This window comes from Chrysemys picta, chromosome 7 (assembly GCF_011386835.1).
Source record: "Chrysemys picta bellii isolate R12L10 chromosome 7, ASM1138683v2, whole genome shotgun sequence".
NCBI classification, from domain to species: Eukaryota; Metazoa; Chordata; order Testudines; family Emydidae; genus Chrysemys; species Chrysemys picta.
This window is the reverse complement of record NC_088797.1, coordinates 31,436,116-31,456,694: the sequence shown is the minus strand read 5'-3', so window position 1 is coordinate 31,456,694 and position 20,579 is coordinate 31,436,116. Positions and strand designations below refer to the sequence as shown.

At 49.2% G+C, this 20,579-nt stretch overlaps 2 protein-coding genes across 2 annotated transcripts; both read right to left on the bottom strand.

The window, feature by feature from the left end:
• Positions 1-272: 272 nt before the first annotated feature.
• On the bottom strand, positions 273-2,489 carry LOC101950597 (organic anion transporter 7-like). The gene is made up of 2 exons (XM_024114276.3): positions 2,069-2,489; positions 273-1,028 (listed from the first exon to the last, which is right to left on the bottom strand). The coding sequence occupies exons 1-2, from the start codon at positions 2,468-2,470 to the stop codon at positions 996-998; spliced, it is 435 nt and encodes a 144-aa protein (XP_023970044.2). The 5' UTR covers positions 2,471-2,489; the 3' UTR covers positions 273-995.
• A 1,463-nt stretch (positions 2,490-3,952) lies between these two features.
• On the bottom strand, positions 3,953-8,057 carry LOC101950870 (organic anion transporter 7-like). Its single transcript, XM_065553007.1, has 3 exons — positions 7,221-8,057; positions 4,664-4,737; positions 3,953-4,112 (listed from the first exon to the last, which is right to left on the bottom strand). Exons 1-3 carry the CDS (start codon positions 7,593-7,595, stop codon positions 3,953-3,955), a joined length of 609 nt encoding a protein of 202 aa, XP_065409079.1. The 5' UTR covers positions 7,596-8,057.
• Positions 8,058-20,579: the final 12,522 nt, after the last annotated feature.

The window sequence follows — 20,579 nt, the reverse complement described above, 5'->3', positions numbered from 1 at the left end:
TAATGTGAAATAAAGGGGGGGGAGGGATAGCTCAGTGGTTTGAGCATTGGCCTGCTAAACCCAAGGTTGTGAGTTCAATCCTTGAGGGGGCCACTTGGGGATCTGGGGCAAAATCAGTACTTGGTCCTGCTAGTGAAGGCAGGGGGCTGGACTTGATGACCTTTCAAGGTCCCTTCCAGTTCTAGGAGATGGGATATCTCCATTAATTTTATTTTTTATTTTTTTTATTTTTAAAGCTAAAAACTCACCCTGCAGTGGCAGCTCCTGTTCTGTGGAGCTCGGCCTGGCTCCCCACTCTGAACAGGGCAGGCGCCCGGCCAAACCTGAGCAGCTGGGACCCCGTGTGCCAGGCCACAACACCCTGAGTTGAGAGCCAGGCCCAGCCGCACCGCACAGGACCCCAGGAGCCGCTTCTGCGGGGTGAGTGCAGGGCAGGCTCGGGGGTGCAAGACTCAGCTCACCCAGAGCCTCCCAACCCCTGGTGGCAGGACTCAGCCCCCCTCCGGGGCCTCCCAACCCCCAGGGCAAGACCCGATCCCCTGCATGGGTAACATTAACAAACAAAAATAACAAGGAATTCCCCCCCAAATAAAATAAACAATTATTAAAAGAATACAAGGGACTCCACTTACAGACTGTGATCAAGTCACCCCTGAACCTTTGCTTTATAGATCGAGCTCCTGAAGTCTCTCACTGTAAGGCATGTTTTCCAAGCCTTTAATCATTCTTGTGGGTCTTCTCTAACCCCTCTCCAACCTACCAACATCCTTCTGGAATTAAGGACACCGGAACTGAACACAGGATTCCAGTAGCAGTCGCACCAGTGCCAAATACAGAGATACCATAACTTCTCTCCTCCTGCTCGAGATTCCTGATTCCCCCAGGAACCAGCCTTGCTCGGCTTCATACCGACGTTGCTCTCACTTCTCTGACAGACATCCACAGATGATGCCTCCTGCCAGGGTCTCAGCCATAAAGCTGGACTGAGCCATCTGCTACAGCTGCCGGGAGTCACATACGAGGTCCCACTGTAAGGGAGAGAGAAAACGAAGCTGGGCTTGTGGTTAAGGCCCCAAACTGGGACTCAGAAGATTTCAGTTTGATTCCTGGCTAATATTTTCAGAACCATTAATGGCATTTAGACAGCCAGTTCCTACAGCAATCAGTTGGGGTCTGTACAGTGCCCAGTGCAACGGGGCCCTGATTGGCGCTGGGGTCCATGCAGTATCCGGCACAAGGGTTCCCCAGTCTGAGATGGGTCTCTGCAGTGCCTGGCAGAATGGGTCCTTTTGATGTTAATGTAGGATCAAACATAATGATCCCACGTGAGGCGGATGGTTTTGAATGGAGTGAGCGTTCAAGAGACTGGGACCCCTACTCCTAGCTCTGACACTGACCTTGGGCAAGTCATGCTGCCTCACTGTGCCTTGGTTTCCCCCAGTTGTGAGATGGGATAGTAAGGTTTAGTCACTATTGTAAAGCCTTGTGAGATCTAGGGGAGAGCAGGCCTAGCTCTTAGCATCATTCACAGTTCCTTTAATGCGGATTAGTGGATTATGTCCAGTTTAATTGAGAGGAAACTGACTGCACAATAGACGGGGGAATTCCAACCCCAACCAGTGCAACCACAGCTTCCTCCTACTGATACACTGAAGGAATCAAGCCTCTGTGAAGCGCAAAGGCCGTGTCCTGCTTTCCTTTACACCTGTGCAATGGCAGCCACTTGAAGCCGCATGGATTGAAGTCGCCTGGGGGGCCAGAATGTAACTGAGAACAGCATGTGGGCCTGGATGAAATTTTGCACTGACTTAGGCTGAAATCAAGCCGATGTCAATAGACATGCAGGGGCTGTAGGTTGGTGCAAATTTTAAGATCAGATACTAGGAAGAGGAGGATTGATAGATAGATACTCTGACCCTCTCTGCCCAGAGGACAGTGAAACTTACTTGCAAAAATCTATGAAAAGGCATAACTCCAACAAAAATATTTTCAACTCATCCACCCCATGGTTTCAGTATCCTTTTCCCAGCCGGTTACCTGCGCTGCAGCTGGTCTTGCTCTCACGTACCTCTGTAATGATGGTGCTGGTGAAAATGCTCTTGTCGTACACCCACCCATCAGCGCAGGGTTCAGTCTCCAGCTCGGTTAGGTTTGTGACTATGGCGTTGGAGTCTAGGAGCTGCCACTGCATAGTGACAAAGCGGTGACACTTCTCTGGCTGCTGGTTGCTGTCCATGGGGACGGAGACCCTGAGGAGGTCCTTGGCAGTGAGCTTTCCGGTGAGGTTGGTGTAAGGAGTGTTGTTGATGTTGATATGGACATGGCAGTGGTGCTCAGAGGTGGCAGCAGTGAAGTTCTGCAGGAGGTTATGGCTGGCCATCATGAAAACTGGGATAGCCAGTAAGATCGCATAGATGATTTGGAAGCGACCCATCCCCCCGACGTGGTCTAAGAGCTCGGCAAAACTCATGGTGCCGAGTTGCAAGATTCAGCACTAACGGTATGGGTTAACCAAAAACAATGGAGCTCAAATAATGGTCGTTACCTGAATAGGTCGATTACTTGTAAAAATTAAACGTTGTGTGATCAAACTATCTACACAGAAAGACGTTAATTTGAATCCAGCTTGTATTCCACTTCACAACTTAAAAGAAAGCCATAAAGCGCAGCACTTCTTACAAAAAATCAGCTGTTGGCAAATAGTGTGCATGGATTCTTGAGGGTGTCGTTTCCAAAGAAGAGGCATTGAGTTATATTCTCCCTAAATAAGTGAGTGTGCTACCCCGTTGCTTTTCCTTTGTTGCAAAAATTCCTAGTTTCCTGTCAATTGCGGGAAAACTCCACACACCTTTTCTATGAACGGTAGACACATAAAGGAATGGTTTTGCCAAGCTTAATTCCACGTTGATCCTTGCATTTTACCCTCTGGAAAAGCAGCTGGGGTTTATATATCCCTCGGGCGGTTATATAAGGCCTTAAACAGGTCACTTGGTTAAAATTTTACTTTGTTTTGCATGGATTAAGTCCAAAAAGGAGAGAGTCTGAAAGCAATGTGCTAGATACGGCGCTAAATGCTTCCAGTGCAGAGGTGACAAACACACTGATCCAAGCTGCTAAACCAGATTGCCTTTGGGTGAGTATATTATTCACACCACAGGGCTAGAAATTAACTATAACTAAAAAGGATCCAGATTTAGCTGAGATACCACAAACCCGCCTTTGTCCTGAGTAGGGTGATCAGACAGCAAATGTGAAAAATCGGGATGGGTGGGGGGGGGGGTCTTAGGAGCCCATATAAGAAAAATACCAAAAAATTGGAACTGTCCCTATAAAATGGGGACATCTGGTCACCCTAGTCCTGAGTCGTCACTATTCTTAAAATACCACCTGGATATACCCAGCAGAGATTGGAGCCCGTTGTGCCAGGGATTGTACAACCCCATAGTGCGAGCCATCCCTGTCCCAAAGCACTGACAGTCTAAATAGACAAGACAGACCAAAGGGAGGGTTGTAATTAGCCTTGGTCAGAAAAATTTTAGCAAAAGGTTTTTGCAGGAAATGTTCTGCAGGAAAGTGTCATTTTTGACAAATGTCTTGACTCTAAAACTTTTTAAGAAAAAAGATTTGAAGATGAAAAATTGGAGATAACAAGTTTCAGTTTTTCAGTGTAAAATGACTTTTTGTTTAGAAATTTGAGCTAAGTATAGTAAAAAATGTTTGGAAAATACAATATGGTTGAAAGATAAACAAAATGTTTCAACTGACCAAACAAAAGTGGCGCATACGCTTGTGCTGGGCCCACTACACAGGGTGAATTTTGTTCTGTCCTGGTTCTCCCAGGAGCAGACACCAGGTGTCAAGTGCTATCAGAGGCACCTTTATAAGATTGACTGGAGAGTAACTTGCCTCTGCTCCTTAGTCTGTTGGGATCATTCAGACCTGAAGCGCCTACTTACACAGTGAGACGGAATTGACCAAGATGCTGGAAATGGCCAGGCCGGTGAGGAAGCGGAAGACGCAGTACGTGGTGAAGTTGCGGGGAGAAAGCAGCACAGATGCCTCTTACCGCCATTTGCAGGTAGCAGCAGATCAGGAGGGCTTTCCGGCCAAACCTGCAGCACAGAGAACAGAGTTAATAGGGGAGTGGGGAGATCGGGAAGTTGGCCCAGGGCAGGGAAGTTGGAGGCTGATATGATTGCACCATATGGCACCCATTTCTCCTACTTTGGTGATCTCGGTTCCCTGTAAGCACTGTTTGCAATGGAGAGTGCTTGAACCAAAATTCAGGGTTAGGAATTAATTTGAATGCATGACGTTATCCCAGTACACTTCTGTCGATGCCCCTCAAGCCGGAACTTCAGCCCTCCTGCTGTTCCAGCCCTGGCCTCCCCTCCCCCAGCTCTGTGATGCCCCTCAACCTTAACCCTGTTCCCTCTGCCAATTCGTATCAGTTGTGACCTGCAGCATTCCTAGCAGTCCCTCTCCAGGGCCACTATAGAGTCCTGACCTGCAGGCAGTAGGTACATAACCATTGTGACATGTTTTTGGAGCTGGGGTTGGTGTGGCTCCAGCTCACACTAGCAACATGAAAGTGTGTGGAGTCTGGAGTTGCAACCTCACCATCTCACCTGTCCGCGAGGCGTCCAAACACAGCTGACCTCACCTGCACACCAGCCATGTAGAGCGACTGCACCATTTGCTGGAGTGTCCTGGACTCGCACACCAAATCCCACTGCACTGGGGGGAAGAAAACAGAGACCAGTGAGAGCAGGAAGATTTCAGGGCACACATTGCCTGAGTTGGAACTTTTTGAAAGTGCCTATGGGTGGCGGGGAGGGGAGGTTGGACATGGTGTAGCCTGGTCTGTAGAGAGGATATTTTGATCCCTAGGTCTTGATATTTTGCTCCAGACAGACACAGAGATGGGAAGAGATGGCTTTAACCCACACTTGTGCTTCCCCTTTCTGGACCCTACTTAACCCCTGGGGTATGTGTAGAGTGGCCTTGGAGCTGCTCCAACTTTCACTCTTCTTCCTGATGCCGCAGGGAAGCAGAGCTCAGTGCAATCAGGCCACACCCCCTATGCTGCGGAGCTGGGAGTGGAGCATTTTTACTGGCCTTCCCACAGGGCTGGGTTATCAAGAGGCTATTCACACCCCCCACACTGAAAATCTGAGCCCCCAAAATCAGGCTCTGAAGTGGACACACAGAGAAAAATTGGTGTACAGAGAACCCATAGGGTCAAGTGTGTGTATTGGGGGGATGGGGAGAGCTATACTGGTCAATCAGCAAACCTGTTACAGTACGAACAGTGGGTGTGGTTCCCCTTTCCCTGTACTTTGTAGAGTTGCCACCCATCCAGCTTTTCCCAGGGTCATCCCTTTTTTGAGGTAGCTGCCCTGGGAAATCTGTCAGGGTACTCAGTGCACCCTGACGGTTTTATGGGCTCAGGATCATCTTGGATGTCCCATTTTTTTTGTACCTCAGAGGTGTGACGGGTAGAATCACAGAACCCCCCTTGGGAGCTGCCAACTGATGTGCCAAGACTACTTCTGCCCCTGCTTTCCCTGCCAGCTCAGGTCCCCAGCACCCTGTCTTGCTCAGCCAGACATGCCAATCTGCTCCAAAACAGACCCAGAGTCTGAATTACTTGCCCCACAGCTGCAAGCTTAACTGACAGCAGCTCACAGAAGTGTTCTTGTCTTTAACACTCAGATCCCCAACTCCCAATGGGGTCTAAACCCAAATAAATCCATTTTACCCTGTATAAAGCTTATGCAGGGTAAACGCATAAATTGTTCACCCTCTATAACACTGATAGAGAGAAGCACAGCTGTTTGCCCCTCCCGCCGATATTAATACATACTCTGAGTTAATTAATAAGTAAAAAGTGATTTTATTAAATACAGAAAGTAGGATTTAAGTGGTTCCAAGTAGTAACAGACAGAACAAAGTGAATTACCAAGTAAAATAAAATAAAACATGCAAATCTAAGACTAATACAGTAATACTACTGAGTACAGATAAAATTTCACCCTCAGAGATGTTTTCATAAGTTTCTTTCACAGACTGGATGCCTCCTAGTCTGGGCACAATCCTTTCCCCTGGTACAGCCCTTGTTCCAGCTCAGGTGGTAGCTAGGGGATTCCTCATGATGGCCACCCCCTTCATTCTGTTCCACCCATTTATATATCTTTTGCCTAAGGCGGGAATCCTTTGTCCCTCTCTGGGTTCCCACCCCCTCCTTCTCAATGGAAAGACACCAGGTTAAAGATGGATTCCAGTTCAGATGACATGATCACATGTCACTGTAAGACTTCATTACCCACTTGCCAGCACATTCATATACAGGAAGACTTACAGGTAAAACAGAGTCATCTACAGTCAATTGTCCTGGTTAATGGGAGTCATCAAGATTCCAAACCACCATTAATGGCCTACACTTTGCATAATTACAATAGGCCCTTAGAGTTAGATTTCATATTTCTAGCTTCAGATACAAGAGCGGTACATTTATACAAATAGGATGATCACGCTCAGCAGATTATATGCTTTGTAATGATACCTTACAAGAGACCTTTTGCATGAAGCATATTCCAGTTACATTAGCATATTTTCATAAAATCATATAGAGTGCAACGTCACAGGAGGTGGCAACCCTACTACCTTGTGTGGTCAGTTATACCTGTGCCAAGGGGGAAAAACAGTCTGCCAGATCACAACAGTAAGAGATTTGGTGGAGGGACTGTCTCTCACTGTGTGTGTATATGGAGCCTAGTGCAACATAACAGTCTACAAGCTACTGTGTTCTATTAGCATAGCACATATAGATCCTAAAGGAGATCTGGGGCCCCATTGTGCCAGGTGCTGCCCAGAACCCAACTGAGATCAGGGCCCCAGTGTGCCAGGTGCTGCACAGACCCTGACTGAGATCATGGCCCCATCATCTCAGGCACTGCACAGACCCCGACCAAGATCAGGGCCCCAGTGTGCTATACCCACATAGTTAGAGACAGTCCCAAAGAGCTTACATTCTAAATAGACAAAGGACGGGAGAGGAAACAGAGAGGAAGTGATTTGCCCACAGCAGATCAGTAGCAGAGCTGGGAATAAAACCTGGGAATAAAACCTCCTCTCTCAGCCCAGTACCCTAGGCACTGAGCCACACTGCCTCCCTATGACAGCATTGCCTGGACTATACAGAGTCAGGTTTCTCTCACCTCAGTTACAATGGTTTCAGTGAACAGGCTCTTATCAATGTCCAGCTCTATGGTGTTGGTGCTTGTGGCATTTGGGTTTAGGAGCTGCCACTGGGTGGAGACAAACTGCTGGCACTTCTCCGGCTTCTGGCTCCTGTCCATGGGAATGGAGACCCAGAGCAGATCTTCAGCAGGTAGGCTGGCTGTGAGATTGGCATAATGGGTGTAGTTAGCCACTATGCTCACTTGACAGTGATGCTCTGGGATTCCAGCAGTGAAGTTCTGCAGGAGGTTATGGCTGGCCAGCATTAAGAGCGGGATGGCCAGGAATGCCACACACATTACTTGAAAGCGTCCCATGCCATCAACGCAGTCCAGAAGTTCTGGAAAACCCATGGCTCTCGGGTGGCACTGTGTAGATCAAAAAAAAAAAAGACCAATGATGGATGAGAAGAATACACTCTTCCCCTGTGTTAGCAAAATATCTCAGTGGTTTGGCCAAAATATAACTGTTCAGTGGTGCTGATTCACACCATAAAATGGAAGTATGGCCACTTGGGATGCTTATGCTGAACATCTTGCAAGGTATGTGCATCCCAGCAAATAGTCCCTTAATACCACAGGTTAAAATTGCAGAAGGTGGCAAGTTGGCTTAATAACTTTGCAGGTTGCTATCTGCATTAAGTGTCTGTTGTTTTTCCTGTTGCTGTAGAAATCCCAGGTTAACTGGTCCCAGTTTGTAGTGGCAAACAGTTCAGTCCCAAGTCAGTGGAAAGACACCCATTCCAGGAATGCTAGATGGATTTTCTGCCAGGATTGAATCCCTGCTAATCCCCAGGTTTTACCCTCTTGCAAACGGACTCATTGGTATATAAAGGCTTGATGTGCTCAGCCAGTTAAAGTTTTACTATGCTTATATGGTGGATTAAGTCAGATAGGAAAATGTTTGACATGATATGGCGCAAAGGGCAGCGCTGGACAAAGGAACAAATCTGCAGAGCATAGTGGACAAGAATGAAGACCTTGGTTAGTATATTAGAGTTATGGGATGGGTGTAGCATGGACTGGACTCTGGGCTAGATTCTGTATGAGTTACTCCTGATGTAAAGCTGGACTATTTGCTCTTGGGAGATTTTTGAAAGCACTTTAATGAAGCACACAGGTCCTCTTACCTTTTAGTCCCTAGGAGAGGAAATACCTCTTCCACACAAGACGTAATTAGACTGGAATTCAGTGCCACAAGAGGCATTTCAAAGTTCCACCCTACCTCAAGTTTATGGGCCACATGTAACCATTGCAGAGATGAGTTGGCGGAGAGCCTGGCACCATAGTTTGGAGAGGTTTGAACAGCCCCCATTCATCTCAGCAATGGGTTATCTCAGATGCTCAGTGGAAAATAATTTAAACAGTTTTTCAGGCTCAAAACAAGGCACAATCAAGCCCCTTTATATGGTAAAAACAGCTGCAGGCAATGGGACTTCCACCCAAGACACTAAGCCATGTGGCTAGGCCAGTGTTAACCCCGACAGATGAATAGAGCTCTCCCTGGTTGCAAAGGAGGGGGCTAGGCTGTGCATGTCAGAGACAGGAAGCCAGGAGAAGCAGTTCTGAGTGTGACCCAGGGGAGGAAGCAGAGAGACAGGGGAGGGCTTTTTGGGCACAGAGCTTGCAGGGTGGGTGGGGGGTATGGGCAGATGTGGGGATTCAGGAGCAAGGAAACTGCCTGCTGCTGTTAAGTGTTCAGGGAAATGGTACCCTGTAAATAAACAAGGTTTCACCAAATAATTGACCTAACTTGTATCATCCATTCCTCATGCTAACGGAAACAACCCTGCAAGGCCCTGAATATTGGACTAATGCTCAGGCCAAAAGAGCAACCATAGAGAAGGGAAGAGCAGGACTCCTGGCTCCTGTAATCATTCAAACAAACTGCACTGTACTGCAGCTGAATGCAAGGTGACACATGTAGCAGCAAGGAAGGAAGGTCACCCCTACAGAATGGGGGCCTGTGTCCGGGAAAGCAGTGGCGACTCTGAAAAGGAGCTAGGGGTGGACAAACAACTCAACATGAGCTCGCAGTTCAATGCGGGTACAAAAATGGCTCTTGTCTTCCTTGGCTGTATAAACAGGGGAGCAGTGAGGAAGAGCAAGGGGATGATTTTACCTCTGTGTATAGCATTGGTGAGACAAATACTGGAATGCTGCGTCCAGTTCTGGGGAGTGCTTTTTAAAAAGGAGGCTGAAAAATTGGAGAGGGTGCAGAAAAGAGCCAGAGAAATTATTCAAGGGCTCAAGAAAATGCCTGACAGTGAGAGACTTGAAAGCTCAGGCTGTTTAGATCAAGAGGTGAGTCCAGTGGTGAGCTGGAGCCAATTCGCACCAGTTCACAAGAACCAATTGTTAAATTTAGAAGCCAGTGTAGAACCTGTTGTTAAAGGGGCCGGCGGGTGGGGAAACTCTGGTCCACGGGCCACATCGGGCCCATGGGACCGTCCTGTCTGGCCCGCCTGAGCTCCCAGCTGGGGAGGCTCCCCCGGCCCCTCCCCCGCTTCCCCCCCCTCGCAGAGCCCCAGCGCGCCGCGCTGCCAGCGCCAGCGCTCTGGGCAGCTCTGCAGCTCCTGCCGCTTTGAGCAGCATGGTAAGGGGGCCGGGAATGGGAGCAGGGTTTGGATAAGGGGCAGGGAGCGGTTGGAGAGGGTGGAGGTTCTCGGGGGGGGGCGGTCAGGAGATGGGGAATGGGGGGGTGTTGGGTAGGCATGGGAGTTCTGGGGATCTGCCAGGGTGGTAGTGGATGGGGGGGTCTGGCCAGTCAGGGGACAGGAAGCAGGCTGAGTTGGGTAGGGGGTGGGGTTCTGGGGGGCAGTTAGGATAGGGGGTCTCGGGGGAGGTCAGGGGACAAGGAGCAGGGGGGATTGATGGGTTCCAGGTTCTGAGTAGGGCAATTGGGGGCAGGACGTGGGTTGGGGTCAGATGGGGGGAGGAGACAGTCACGTGGGGCTTGTACTCACCGCGCAGTTCCCTATCGGGTCTTCGGCGGCACTTCGGCGGCAGACAGGGGAGTCTTCACTCGCTCCGGGTGAAGGACCCACCGCCGAAATGCTGCCGAAAACCCAGAGCGAGTGAAGACCCCCCCGCCGCCAAATTGCCGCCGAGGACCTGGTAGGGAACTGGTTATTAGGATTTTGGGAGTTCATCACTGGGTGAGTCTATGGGTATGTCTACACTACGAAATTAGGTCAAATCTATAGAAGCCGGTTTTATAGAAATCGGTTGTATACAGCCGATTGTGTGTATCCCCACATAAAATGCTCTAAGTGCATTAAGTCAGCTGACCGCATCCACAGTACCGAGGCTAGCGTCGACTTCCGGAGCGTTGCACTATGCGTAGCTATCCCACAGTTCCCGCAGTCTCCGCCGCCCATTGGAATTCTGGGTTGAGATCCCAATGCCTGAATGATGCAAAACAGTGTCACGGGGGATTCTGGGTACATGTCATCAGGCCCCTCCCCCTCCGTCAGAGCAACGGCAGACAATCGATTCGCGCCTTTTTACCTGGGTTACCTGTGCAGACAACATACCACGCCAAGCCTGAAGCCCGCTCAGCTCAGCTCAGCTCACCGTCACCATATGTCATCTGGGTGCCGGCAGACGTAGTACTGCATTGCTACACAGCAGTAGCTAATTGCCTTTTGGCAGTAGACAGTGCAGTATGACTGGTAGCCTTCATCAGCAATCTGGGTGCTGGCAGATGTGGGGCTGCCAGACGGGGGGCTGCATTGCTACCCAGCAGCAGCCCCTTGCCTTTTGGTAAAAGATGGTATATTACGACTGGTATCCGTCATCGTCGTACTGCCTTCCCAATGAGGATGATGGCTATCAGTCGTAGTATGCTATTTTCTGCCAAGCGCCCAGTATTTTCTGCCAAGCACCCAGAAGATGCCGAGGTTTATCAGTCATGCTGCACCGTCATTTGCCAGCTTAAGATGTAAAAAATAGATTTGTTCTGTATTCATTTGCTTCCCCCTCCCTCTGTGAAATCAACGGCCTGCTAAACCCAAGGTTTTGACTTCAATCTTAGGGGGGGCCATTCTGTGTGACAGTTGTTTGTGTTTCTCCCTGATGCACAACCACCTTTGTTGATTTTAATTCCCTGTACCTGTACACCATGTTGTCACTCGCCCCTCCCTCCCTCCATCAGATACTAGTTGCGCGCCTTTTTTCAGACCAGACGCCATAGCACTGGGATCATGGAGCCCGCTCAGATCACCGCGGCAATTATGAGCACTATGAACACCACGCGCATTGTCCTGGAGTATATGCAGAGCCAGGATATGCCAAAGCAAAACCAGGACCAGCCGAGGAGGCGATTGCAGCGCGGCGACGAGAGTGATGAGGAAATTGACATGGACATAGACCTCTCACAAGGCACAGGCCCCAGCAATGTGCAAATCATGGCGATACTGGGGCAGGTTTATGCCGTGGAACGCCGATTCTGAGCCCGGGAAACAAGCACAGACTGGTGGGACCACATCGTGTTGCAGGTGTGGGACGATTCCCAGTGGCTGCGAAACTTTCGCATGCCTAAGGGCACTTTCATGGAACTTTGTGTCTTGCTTTCCCCTGCCCTGAAGCACCAGAATACCAGGATGAGAGCAGCCCTCACAGTTGAGAATCGAGTGGCGATAGCCCTGTGGAAGCTTGCAACGCTAGACAGCTACCGGTCAGTCGGGAAGCAATTTCGAGTGGGCAAATTTACTGTGGGGGCTGCTGTGATCCAAGTTGCCAGGGCAATCAAAGAGCTGATGATATCCAGGGTAGTGACTCTGGGAAACGTGCAGGCCATAGTGAATGGCTCTGCTGCAATGGGATTCCCAAACTGTGGTGGGGCGATAGATGGAACCCATATCCCTATCTTGTCACCGGAGCACCAAGCTACTGAGTACATAAACCGCAAGGGGTACTTTTCAATGTTGCTGCAAGCCCTGGTGGATCACAAGGGACGTTTCACCAACATCAACATGGGATGACCGGGAAAGGTACATGATGCTCGCGTCTTCAGGCACTCTGGTCTGTTTCGAAAGCTGGAGGAAGGGACTTTCTTCCTGGTTCAGAAAATAACTGTTGGGGATGTTGAAATGCCTATCATGATCCTTGGGGACCCAGCCTACCCCTTAATGCCATGGCTCATGAAGCCGTACACAGGCAGCCTGGACAGTAGTCAGGACCTGTTCAACTACAGGCTGAGCAAGTGCCGAATGGTGGTGGAATGTGCATTTGGACGTTTAAAAGCGCGCTGGCGCAGCTTACTGACTCGCTCAGACCTCAGCGAAAAGAATATCCCCATTGTTATTGCTGTGCGCTCCACAATATCTGTGAGAGTAAGGGGGAGACATTTATGGTGGGGTGGGAGGTTGAGGCAAATCGCCTGGCCGCTGATTACGCGCAGCCAGACACCAGGGCGGTTAGAAGAGCACAGCAGGGCGCGGTGCACATCAGAGAAGCTTTGAAAACGAGTTTTGTGACTGGCCAGGCTACGGTGTGAAACTTCTGTTTGTTTCTCCTTGATGAACCCTCCGCTCCCCCCCACCCGGTTCACTCTACTTCACTGTAAACCAACCACCCCACCCTCCCCTCCCCGCCTCGAGCACCACTTGCAGAGGCAATAAAGTCATTGTTACTTCACATTCATGCATTCTTTATTAATTCATCACACAACTACGGGGATAATTGCCAAGGTAGCCCGGGATGGGTGGGGGAGGAGGGAAGGAAAAGGACACAGTGCAGTTTAAAACTTTAACTCTTATTGAAGGCCAGCCTTCTGATGCTCGGGCAATCATCTGGGGTGGAGTGACTGGGTGGCTGGAGGCCCCCCCACCATGTTCTTGGGCCTCTTGGGCTTGAGCATATCAGTTTGATGCTCCAGCAGCTGGAGCATCGACTCTTGCCTTCTGTCAGCAAGCTGACGCCACCTACCGGTATCATCTTCAGCCCACCACTTGCTCTGTTCATCCTGCGATTCAGCCCGCCACCTCTCAACTCCTTCATATTGTGCTTTTCTGTAGTCTGACATTGACTGCCTCCACTCATTCTGCTGTGCTCTGTCAGCATGGGAGGACATCTAGAGCTCCGAGAACATATCATCCCGAGTCCACCATTTTCTCCTTCTAATCTTTACTAGCCTCTGTGAAGGAGAAACATTTGCAGCTGGTGGAGGAGAAGGGAGAGGTGGTTAAAAAAGACACATTTTAGAGAACAATGGGTACACTCTTTCACGTTAAATTTTGCTGTTCACATTACACAGCACGTGCTTTCGTTACAAAGTTGCATTTTTCCTCTTATATTGAGGGCCTGCCGGTTTGGTGTGAGAGATCACTCACGCAGTGCCAGGCAACAGATTTTGGCTTGCAGGCAGCCATGGTAAGCCACAGTCGTTTGGCTTTTTTAACCTTCTTAACATGTGGGAATGGTTTCAAACAGTAGCGCCTCATTTCCCATACCAAGCACCCGTTGGGTTGGCCATTTAAAATGGGTTTGCAATGTAAAAGGAGGGGCTGCGGTTTCCGGGTTAACATACAGCACAAACCCAACTAACCCCCATCCCCCTCCACACCCAATTCTCGGGGATGATCACTTCACCCCTCCCCCCCACCGCATGGCTAACAGCGGGGAACATTCCTGTTTAGCAGAGCAGGAACGGGCACCTCTGAATGTCCCCTTAATAAAATTGCCTCATTTCAACCAGGTGACCGTGAATGATATCATTCTCCTGAGGATAACAAAGAGCGATAAGGAATGGATGTTGTCTGCATCCCAGCAAACACCGGGACCATACGCTGCCATGCTTTGTTATGCAATGATTCCAGACTACGTGCTACTGGCCTGGTGTGATAAAGTGTCCTACCATGGCGGACGGGATAAGGCAGCCCTCCCCAGAAACCTTTTGCAAAGGCTTTGGGAGTACATGAAGGAGAGCTTTCTGGAGATGTCCCTGGAGGATTTCCGCTCCATCCCCATACACGTTAACAGACTTTTTCAGTAGCTGTACTGGCCGCGATTGCCAGGGTAAATTAATCATTAATCATTAAACACGCTTGCTTTTAAACCATGTGTAATATTTACAAAGGTACACTCACCAGAGTTCCCCTGTGTGCCCTTAGGGTCTGGGAGCATGCCTTGGGTGAGTTCGGGGGTTACTGGTTCCAGGTCCAGGGTGATAAACATATCCTGGCTGTTGGGGAAACCAGTTTCTCCGCTGCCTTGCTGCTGTGAGCTATCTACATTATCTTCATCCTCATCTTCCTCGTATCCCGAACCCTCTTCCCTGTGTGTTTCTCCATTGAAGGAGTCAAAGCACACGGTTGGGGTAGTGGTGGCTGCACCCCCTAGCATGGCATGCAGCTCCACGTAGAAGCGGCATGTTTTTGGCTCTGCCCTGGACCTTCTGTTTGACTCTCTGGCTTTGTGGTAGGCTTTCCTTAGCTCCTTAATTTTCACGTGGCACTGCTGTGCGTCCCTGTTATGGCCTCTGTCCTTCATGGCCTTTGAGACCTTTTCTAATATTTTGCCATTTTGTTTACTGCTACGGCGTTCAGCTAGCACTGATTCATCTCCCCATATGGCGAGCAGACCCCGTACCTCCCATTCTGTCCATGCTGGAGCTCTTTTGCGATCCTGGGACTCCATCATGGCTAACTGTGCTGATGAGCTCTGCGTGGTCACCTGTGCTCTCCCCGCTGGGCAAACGTTCGCGGGGCTTTTCCTGTTTACCTGGTCAGTGCATCTGAGTTGAGAGTGCTGTCCAGAGCGGTCACAATGAAGCACTGTGGAATAGCTCCCGGAGGCCAATAACATCGAATTCCGTTCACACTACCCCAATTCCGATCCGCTAAGGCCGATTTTATCGCTAATCCCCTCATCAGAGGTGGAGTAAAGAAACCGATTTAAAGGGCCTTTTAAGTCGAAAAAAGGGACTTAGCCATGTGAATGTGTCCAGGCTTAATTCGATTTAACACTGCTAAATTCGACCTAAACTCGTAGTGTACACCAGGCCTATGACAGTGTAAAGCACCTTCATGGGAGGAAAATACCAGGTACTAAAGGGATGCTGAGGATGCTTTCAGCCCAGTTCCAGGTGGAGTTTAAACATAGCAGAGAAAGGCAGAACAAGAACCAAAGGCTGGAAGCTGAAGCCAGACCAACTCCAGTTAGAAATAAGACACCTTTATTTCATGGTGAGGGTAATTCACTATTTTTCCATCTCCTGACGTCTTCAAACCAAGGCTGGATGCCTTCCTGTAAGAGCTTTAGCCAAACCCAAGTCGTTGGGCTCAGTGCATGGGGTATCTGGGTGACATTCTCTGACCTGTGATATGCAGGAGGTGATACAAGAAGATCTATGGTCCCTTCTGGCCTTAAAAGGTATGAAACTATGAAAATGAGTTGTTGTCTGAGGAGCCATTACTTGCCATGGAAGCAGCTTGGGTACTATGTAGAGCCAATTTTGGGCTGTTTTCAAGGGCAAGCTATGGTCCAGAGGCTGCAGTGGTTGATCATTTGCTTGTTGTGTTGGACGAAGGTCAGATGCTGATGACTGGATCTGTAGGCCTTTCACAGCCTTAGTCACAAGGCGTTGTTAACTCAATGGCTCATACTAGCAGTCACACACCCCTCAACTCCCTGTTGGGCCCAGAGGGCATTTCTGGGAGAGCAGTCATCCATTCATGTGGAATGACATGGGGTTATTTTCTGTGCTCCACTGGGCTGTGTGGCGCAAGGGGGACTGCAAGTTGGATTCCTGGCTTCCATTCCTGGTTCTGGGAGGGGAATGGGGTCAAGTGCAGGGGTCATCAACCTTTCAGAAGTGGTGGGCCGAGTCTTCATTTATTCACTCTAATTTAAGATTTCACGTGCCAGTAATACATTTTAATGTTTTTAGAAGGTCTCTTTTTATAAGTCTATAACATATAACTAAACTATTGTTGTATGTAAAGTAAATAAGGTTTTTAAAATGTTTAAGAAGCTTCATTTAAAATTAAATTAAAATGCAGATCCCCCCGGTCTGCTGGCTAGGACCCAGGCAGTGAGAGTGCCACTGAAAATCAGCTCGCGTGCCCCCTTCGGCACGCGTGCCATAGGTTGCCTACTGCTGTCTAGTGGGTGAGAGCAGGGGGAGGGGGCAGGGAGTCAGGACTTCTGGCTTCTATTCCTAGCTCTGGGAGGGGAATGGGTCTAGTGGGGAGAGCAGGTAGGGCTGGGCGTCTGGACTCCTGAGTTCTATTCCTGGCTCCAGGAGGTGAATAGGGGTCTAGTGACTAAAGCACGGGACCTGGGAGTCAGGGCTACTGGGTTTTATTCCCAGATGTGGCTGGAAAGGATGGTCTAATGGGTAGAGCGGGGGGACTGGGAGTCAGGACTCTTGGGTTCTATTGCCAGCTCTGGGAATAGAGTGAAATGGGGTCTGGTGGGTTAGCGACGCATAGTGGGGACTTGGCATCAAGGCTCTTGGGTTCTGTTCCCATCTCTACAAGGGATTTACGATCCAACGGTGGAAATGGGAGGGACTGAGAGTCTGGATTTCTGGGTTCTATTGCCTATTTGAGGAAGTAGTATAGTTTAGTGCAGGGGTCAGCAGCCTTTCAGAAGTGGTGGGCTGAGTCTTCATTTATTCACTCTAATGTAAGGTTTCACATGCCAGTAATACATTTTAACGATTTTTGGAAGATCTCTTTCTATACGTCTATAATATATAACTAAACTATTCTTGTATGTAAAGTAAATAAGGTTTTTAAAATGCTTAAGAAGCTTCATTTAAAATTAAATTAAAATACAGAGTCCCCCGGACCGGTGGCCAGGACCTGGGCAGTGAGTGCCACTGAAAATCAGCTCGCGTGCTGCCTTTGAAACACGTGCCATAGGTTGCCTACCCCTGGCCTAGTGATCAGAGCAGGGGATTGGAAACTGAGATGCTTGGGTTTTGTTCCAAACACCAGGAGGAGTGTTATCTTGTGGTTAGAGTATTGATAGCTGGGAGTCATAGGTTCTGTTCCCAACTCTGGGAGGGGAGTGCGGTCTAGTCGGGGGGGGGGGGTGCTGTGAGTCAGGACTCTGGGACTCTATCCTTAGCTTTGCCACTGACTTTCCATCCATAACCTCGGTCATGTTGCTCTGTGCCTTATTTTGTTGTTCTGTAACACGGGTACAATAATTCTCACCTAACTTCCATGAGGGTGTGAGGCTTAGTTAAGCAATACGCAAAAAGCCGTTTGAGAGCACAGAGAAAAGCAGGGTCTGATTGTATGGGATGGCTGTGTTCACCCCAGCACCCCAGAGACTGAGGATGTAACCAGAACCAGCGTCTGTACTTGAACCCTGAGCCTAGCTTCCAAAGAATGCAGAACCTGCCTTCAAGAAGGACACTGCCAAGTGCAACAGAAACTGTTTATTTGCGACAGCATTTCACATAGGTATTTTCTTTGTACAGTAAACAGTTGTGTTTGCCCCAATTCTAGGTGGAGTTTAAACCCTAAATGGATTGGGATGAGCCACATTTTGATCCTGTTAACTGGATTTTTTTTTTAATGTGGATATGTGCATTTTATTAACACAAAGCATGGGGACAAGGAGACAGATTCTTAAATACAACCAGGGCCTCGTCTACATTATGAGTTTAGATCAACTTTAGCAGCGTTAAATCGAATTAACCCTGCACCCATCCAGACAACGAAGCCATTTACTTTGACATAAAGGGCTCTTAAAATTGATTTCTGTACTCCTCCCCAACGAGGGAAGTAGCGCCAAAATCAACATTGCTGGTTCGAATTAGGGTTAGTGCGGACGCAATTTGACAGTATTGGCCTCCGGGAGCTATCCCACAGTGCACCATTGTGACCGCTCTGGACAGCAATCTGAACTCGGATGCACTGGCCAGGTAGACAGGAAAAGCCCCACGAACTTTTGAATTTCATTTCCTGTTTGCCCAGCGTGGAGAGCACAGGTGACCATGCAGAGCTCATCAGCACAGGTAACCATGCAGTCCAAGAATCAAAAAAGAGCTCCAGCATGGACCGTACGGGAGGTACTGGATCTGATCGCTGTATGGGGAGAACATTCTGTGCTAGCAGAACTACATTCCAAAAGACGAAATGCCAAAACATTTGAAAAAATCTCCAAGGGCGTGATGGAGAGAGGCCACAATAGGGACTCATATCAGTGTCGTGTGAAAGTTAAGGAGCTCAGACAAGCGTACCAGAAAACCAAAGAAGCAAACGGAAGGTCCGGGATAGAGCCGCACACATGCCGCTTCTACGCTAAACTGCATGCAATTCTAGGCGGGGCCGCCACCACTACCCCACCCCTGACCATGGATTCCAAGAAGGGAGTACTCTCAGCCATGCCTGAGGATTTTGTGGACGGGGAAGATGAGGAGGAGGAGGAGGACGAGCTTGCAGAGAGCACACAGCACTCCGTTCTCCCCAACAGCCAGGATCTTTTTCTCAGCCTGACTGAAGTACCCTCCCAAGGCGGTATCCCAGACCATGAAGCCATGGAAGGGATCTCTGGTGAGTGTACCTTTGTAAATATAAAACATGGTTTAAAAGTAAGCGTTTTTTAATGATTAATTTGCCCTGAGGACGTGGGATGCATTCGCGGCCAGTACAGCTACTGGAAAAGTCTGTTAACGTGTCTGGGGCTGGAGTGGAAATCCTCCAGGGACATCTCCATGAAGCTCTCCTGGAGGTACTCCAAAAGCCTTTGCAGAAGGTTTCTGGGCAGGGCTGCCTTATTCCATCCTCCATGGTAAGACACTTTACCATGCCATGCTAGTAGCAAGTAATCTGATATCATTGCATGACAAAGCCTGGCAGCGTATGGTCCCGGTGTTTGCTGGCATTCAAGCAACATCCGTTCTTTATCTCGCTGTGTTATCCTCAGGAGGGTGAGATTGTTCATGATAACCTGGTTGAAATACGCGAATTTAATTAAGGGGAAAGAGGTGGCCGTTCCTACTGGGCTGTTTGCCTGTGGCTGAAAAGAAATCCTTCCCTGCAGTTAGCCAAGCGGTGGGGGGCGGGGTCCATTGGCGCTGAGCTTTTCGCGTTTGGCTAGCAGGGATCTTCCCTGATACCAGCCATGTGGTGGGGGGAGGGGTAAAGCGATCATCCCAGAGAATTGGATGGGCGGGGGGTTAGTTTGGTTTCTGCTGCTGCATGTTAACATGAAAACCGCAGCACTCAACGGGCTTTGCTTGGTATGGGAAAGGAGGGGGCTGCTTTTATGAAGGTTGCAGAAGCCGAAAGACAATGGCTTACACGGCCGCATGCAAGCCGAATTCTGTTGCCCGGACCTGCGTCTGATCTCTAACGCCAAAGCCGCAGGCACTCAATATTAAGATACAAAATGTGACCTTGTACCAAAATCACGTGCTATGTAATGTGAATAGTGTTATTCACTGTGAAAGAGTATAAGCATTGTTCTGTAAAATGTATCTTTTTAAATACTTCTCTCTCTTTTTTTCCTCCTGCAGCTGCAAATTTTTCAAGCCTCCCTCCTCCGTCCCGAAGGCTATCTCAGATAAGGCGGCGAAAAAAATGCACATGAGACTAAATGTTCTCTGAGATCATGGAATCGACCCGCAATGAAAGAGCTCATCTGAATGAGTGGAAGGACACGGTATCAAAGTACAGGAAAGCTGCCCACAAATGTGAGGACAGGAGGGACGAACGTGAGGAGAGGTGGTGGCAGGAAGATCAGAGGAGGCAGGATGCAACGCTGGGGCTGCTGAGTGATCAAACAGACATGCTCCGGTGTCTGATGGAGCTTCAGGAACAGCAGCAGGATCACAGACTGCCACTGCAGCCCCTGTATAACTGCCCTCCGCCCACCCCAAGTTCCATAGCCTCCTCACCCAGATGCCCAAGAACGTGGGGGGGCTCCGTGCACCCTGCCACTCCACCCCAGTGGACAGCCCAAGCAAAAGACTGTCATTATTTTGAACTTTTGAAGTGGCCTTTTCCTTCCCTCCTCCCAAACCCCACTCGGGCTGCCTTGTCAGTTCTCTCCCTATGTTTATAATAAATTAATAAAGAATACATGATTTTTAAACAATAGTGACTTTATTTCCTTTGGAAGCAAGCTGTGATCAAAGGGGGGAGGGTGGGTTGCTTACAGGGAATGAGTCAATCAAGGGGGCGGGTTTTCATCAAGGAGAAATAAACAGAACTTTCACACCGTAGCCTGGCCAGTCATGAAACTCTTTTTCAAAGCTTCTCTGATGCGCAGCACTTCGTGGTATGCTCTTCTAATCGCCCTGGTGTCTGGCTATGCATAATCAGCAGCCAGGCGATTTGCCTCAACCTCCCACCCCGCCATAAACGTCTCCCC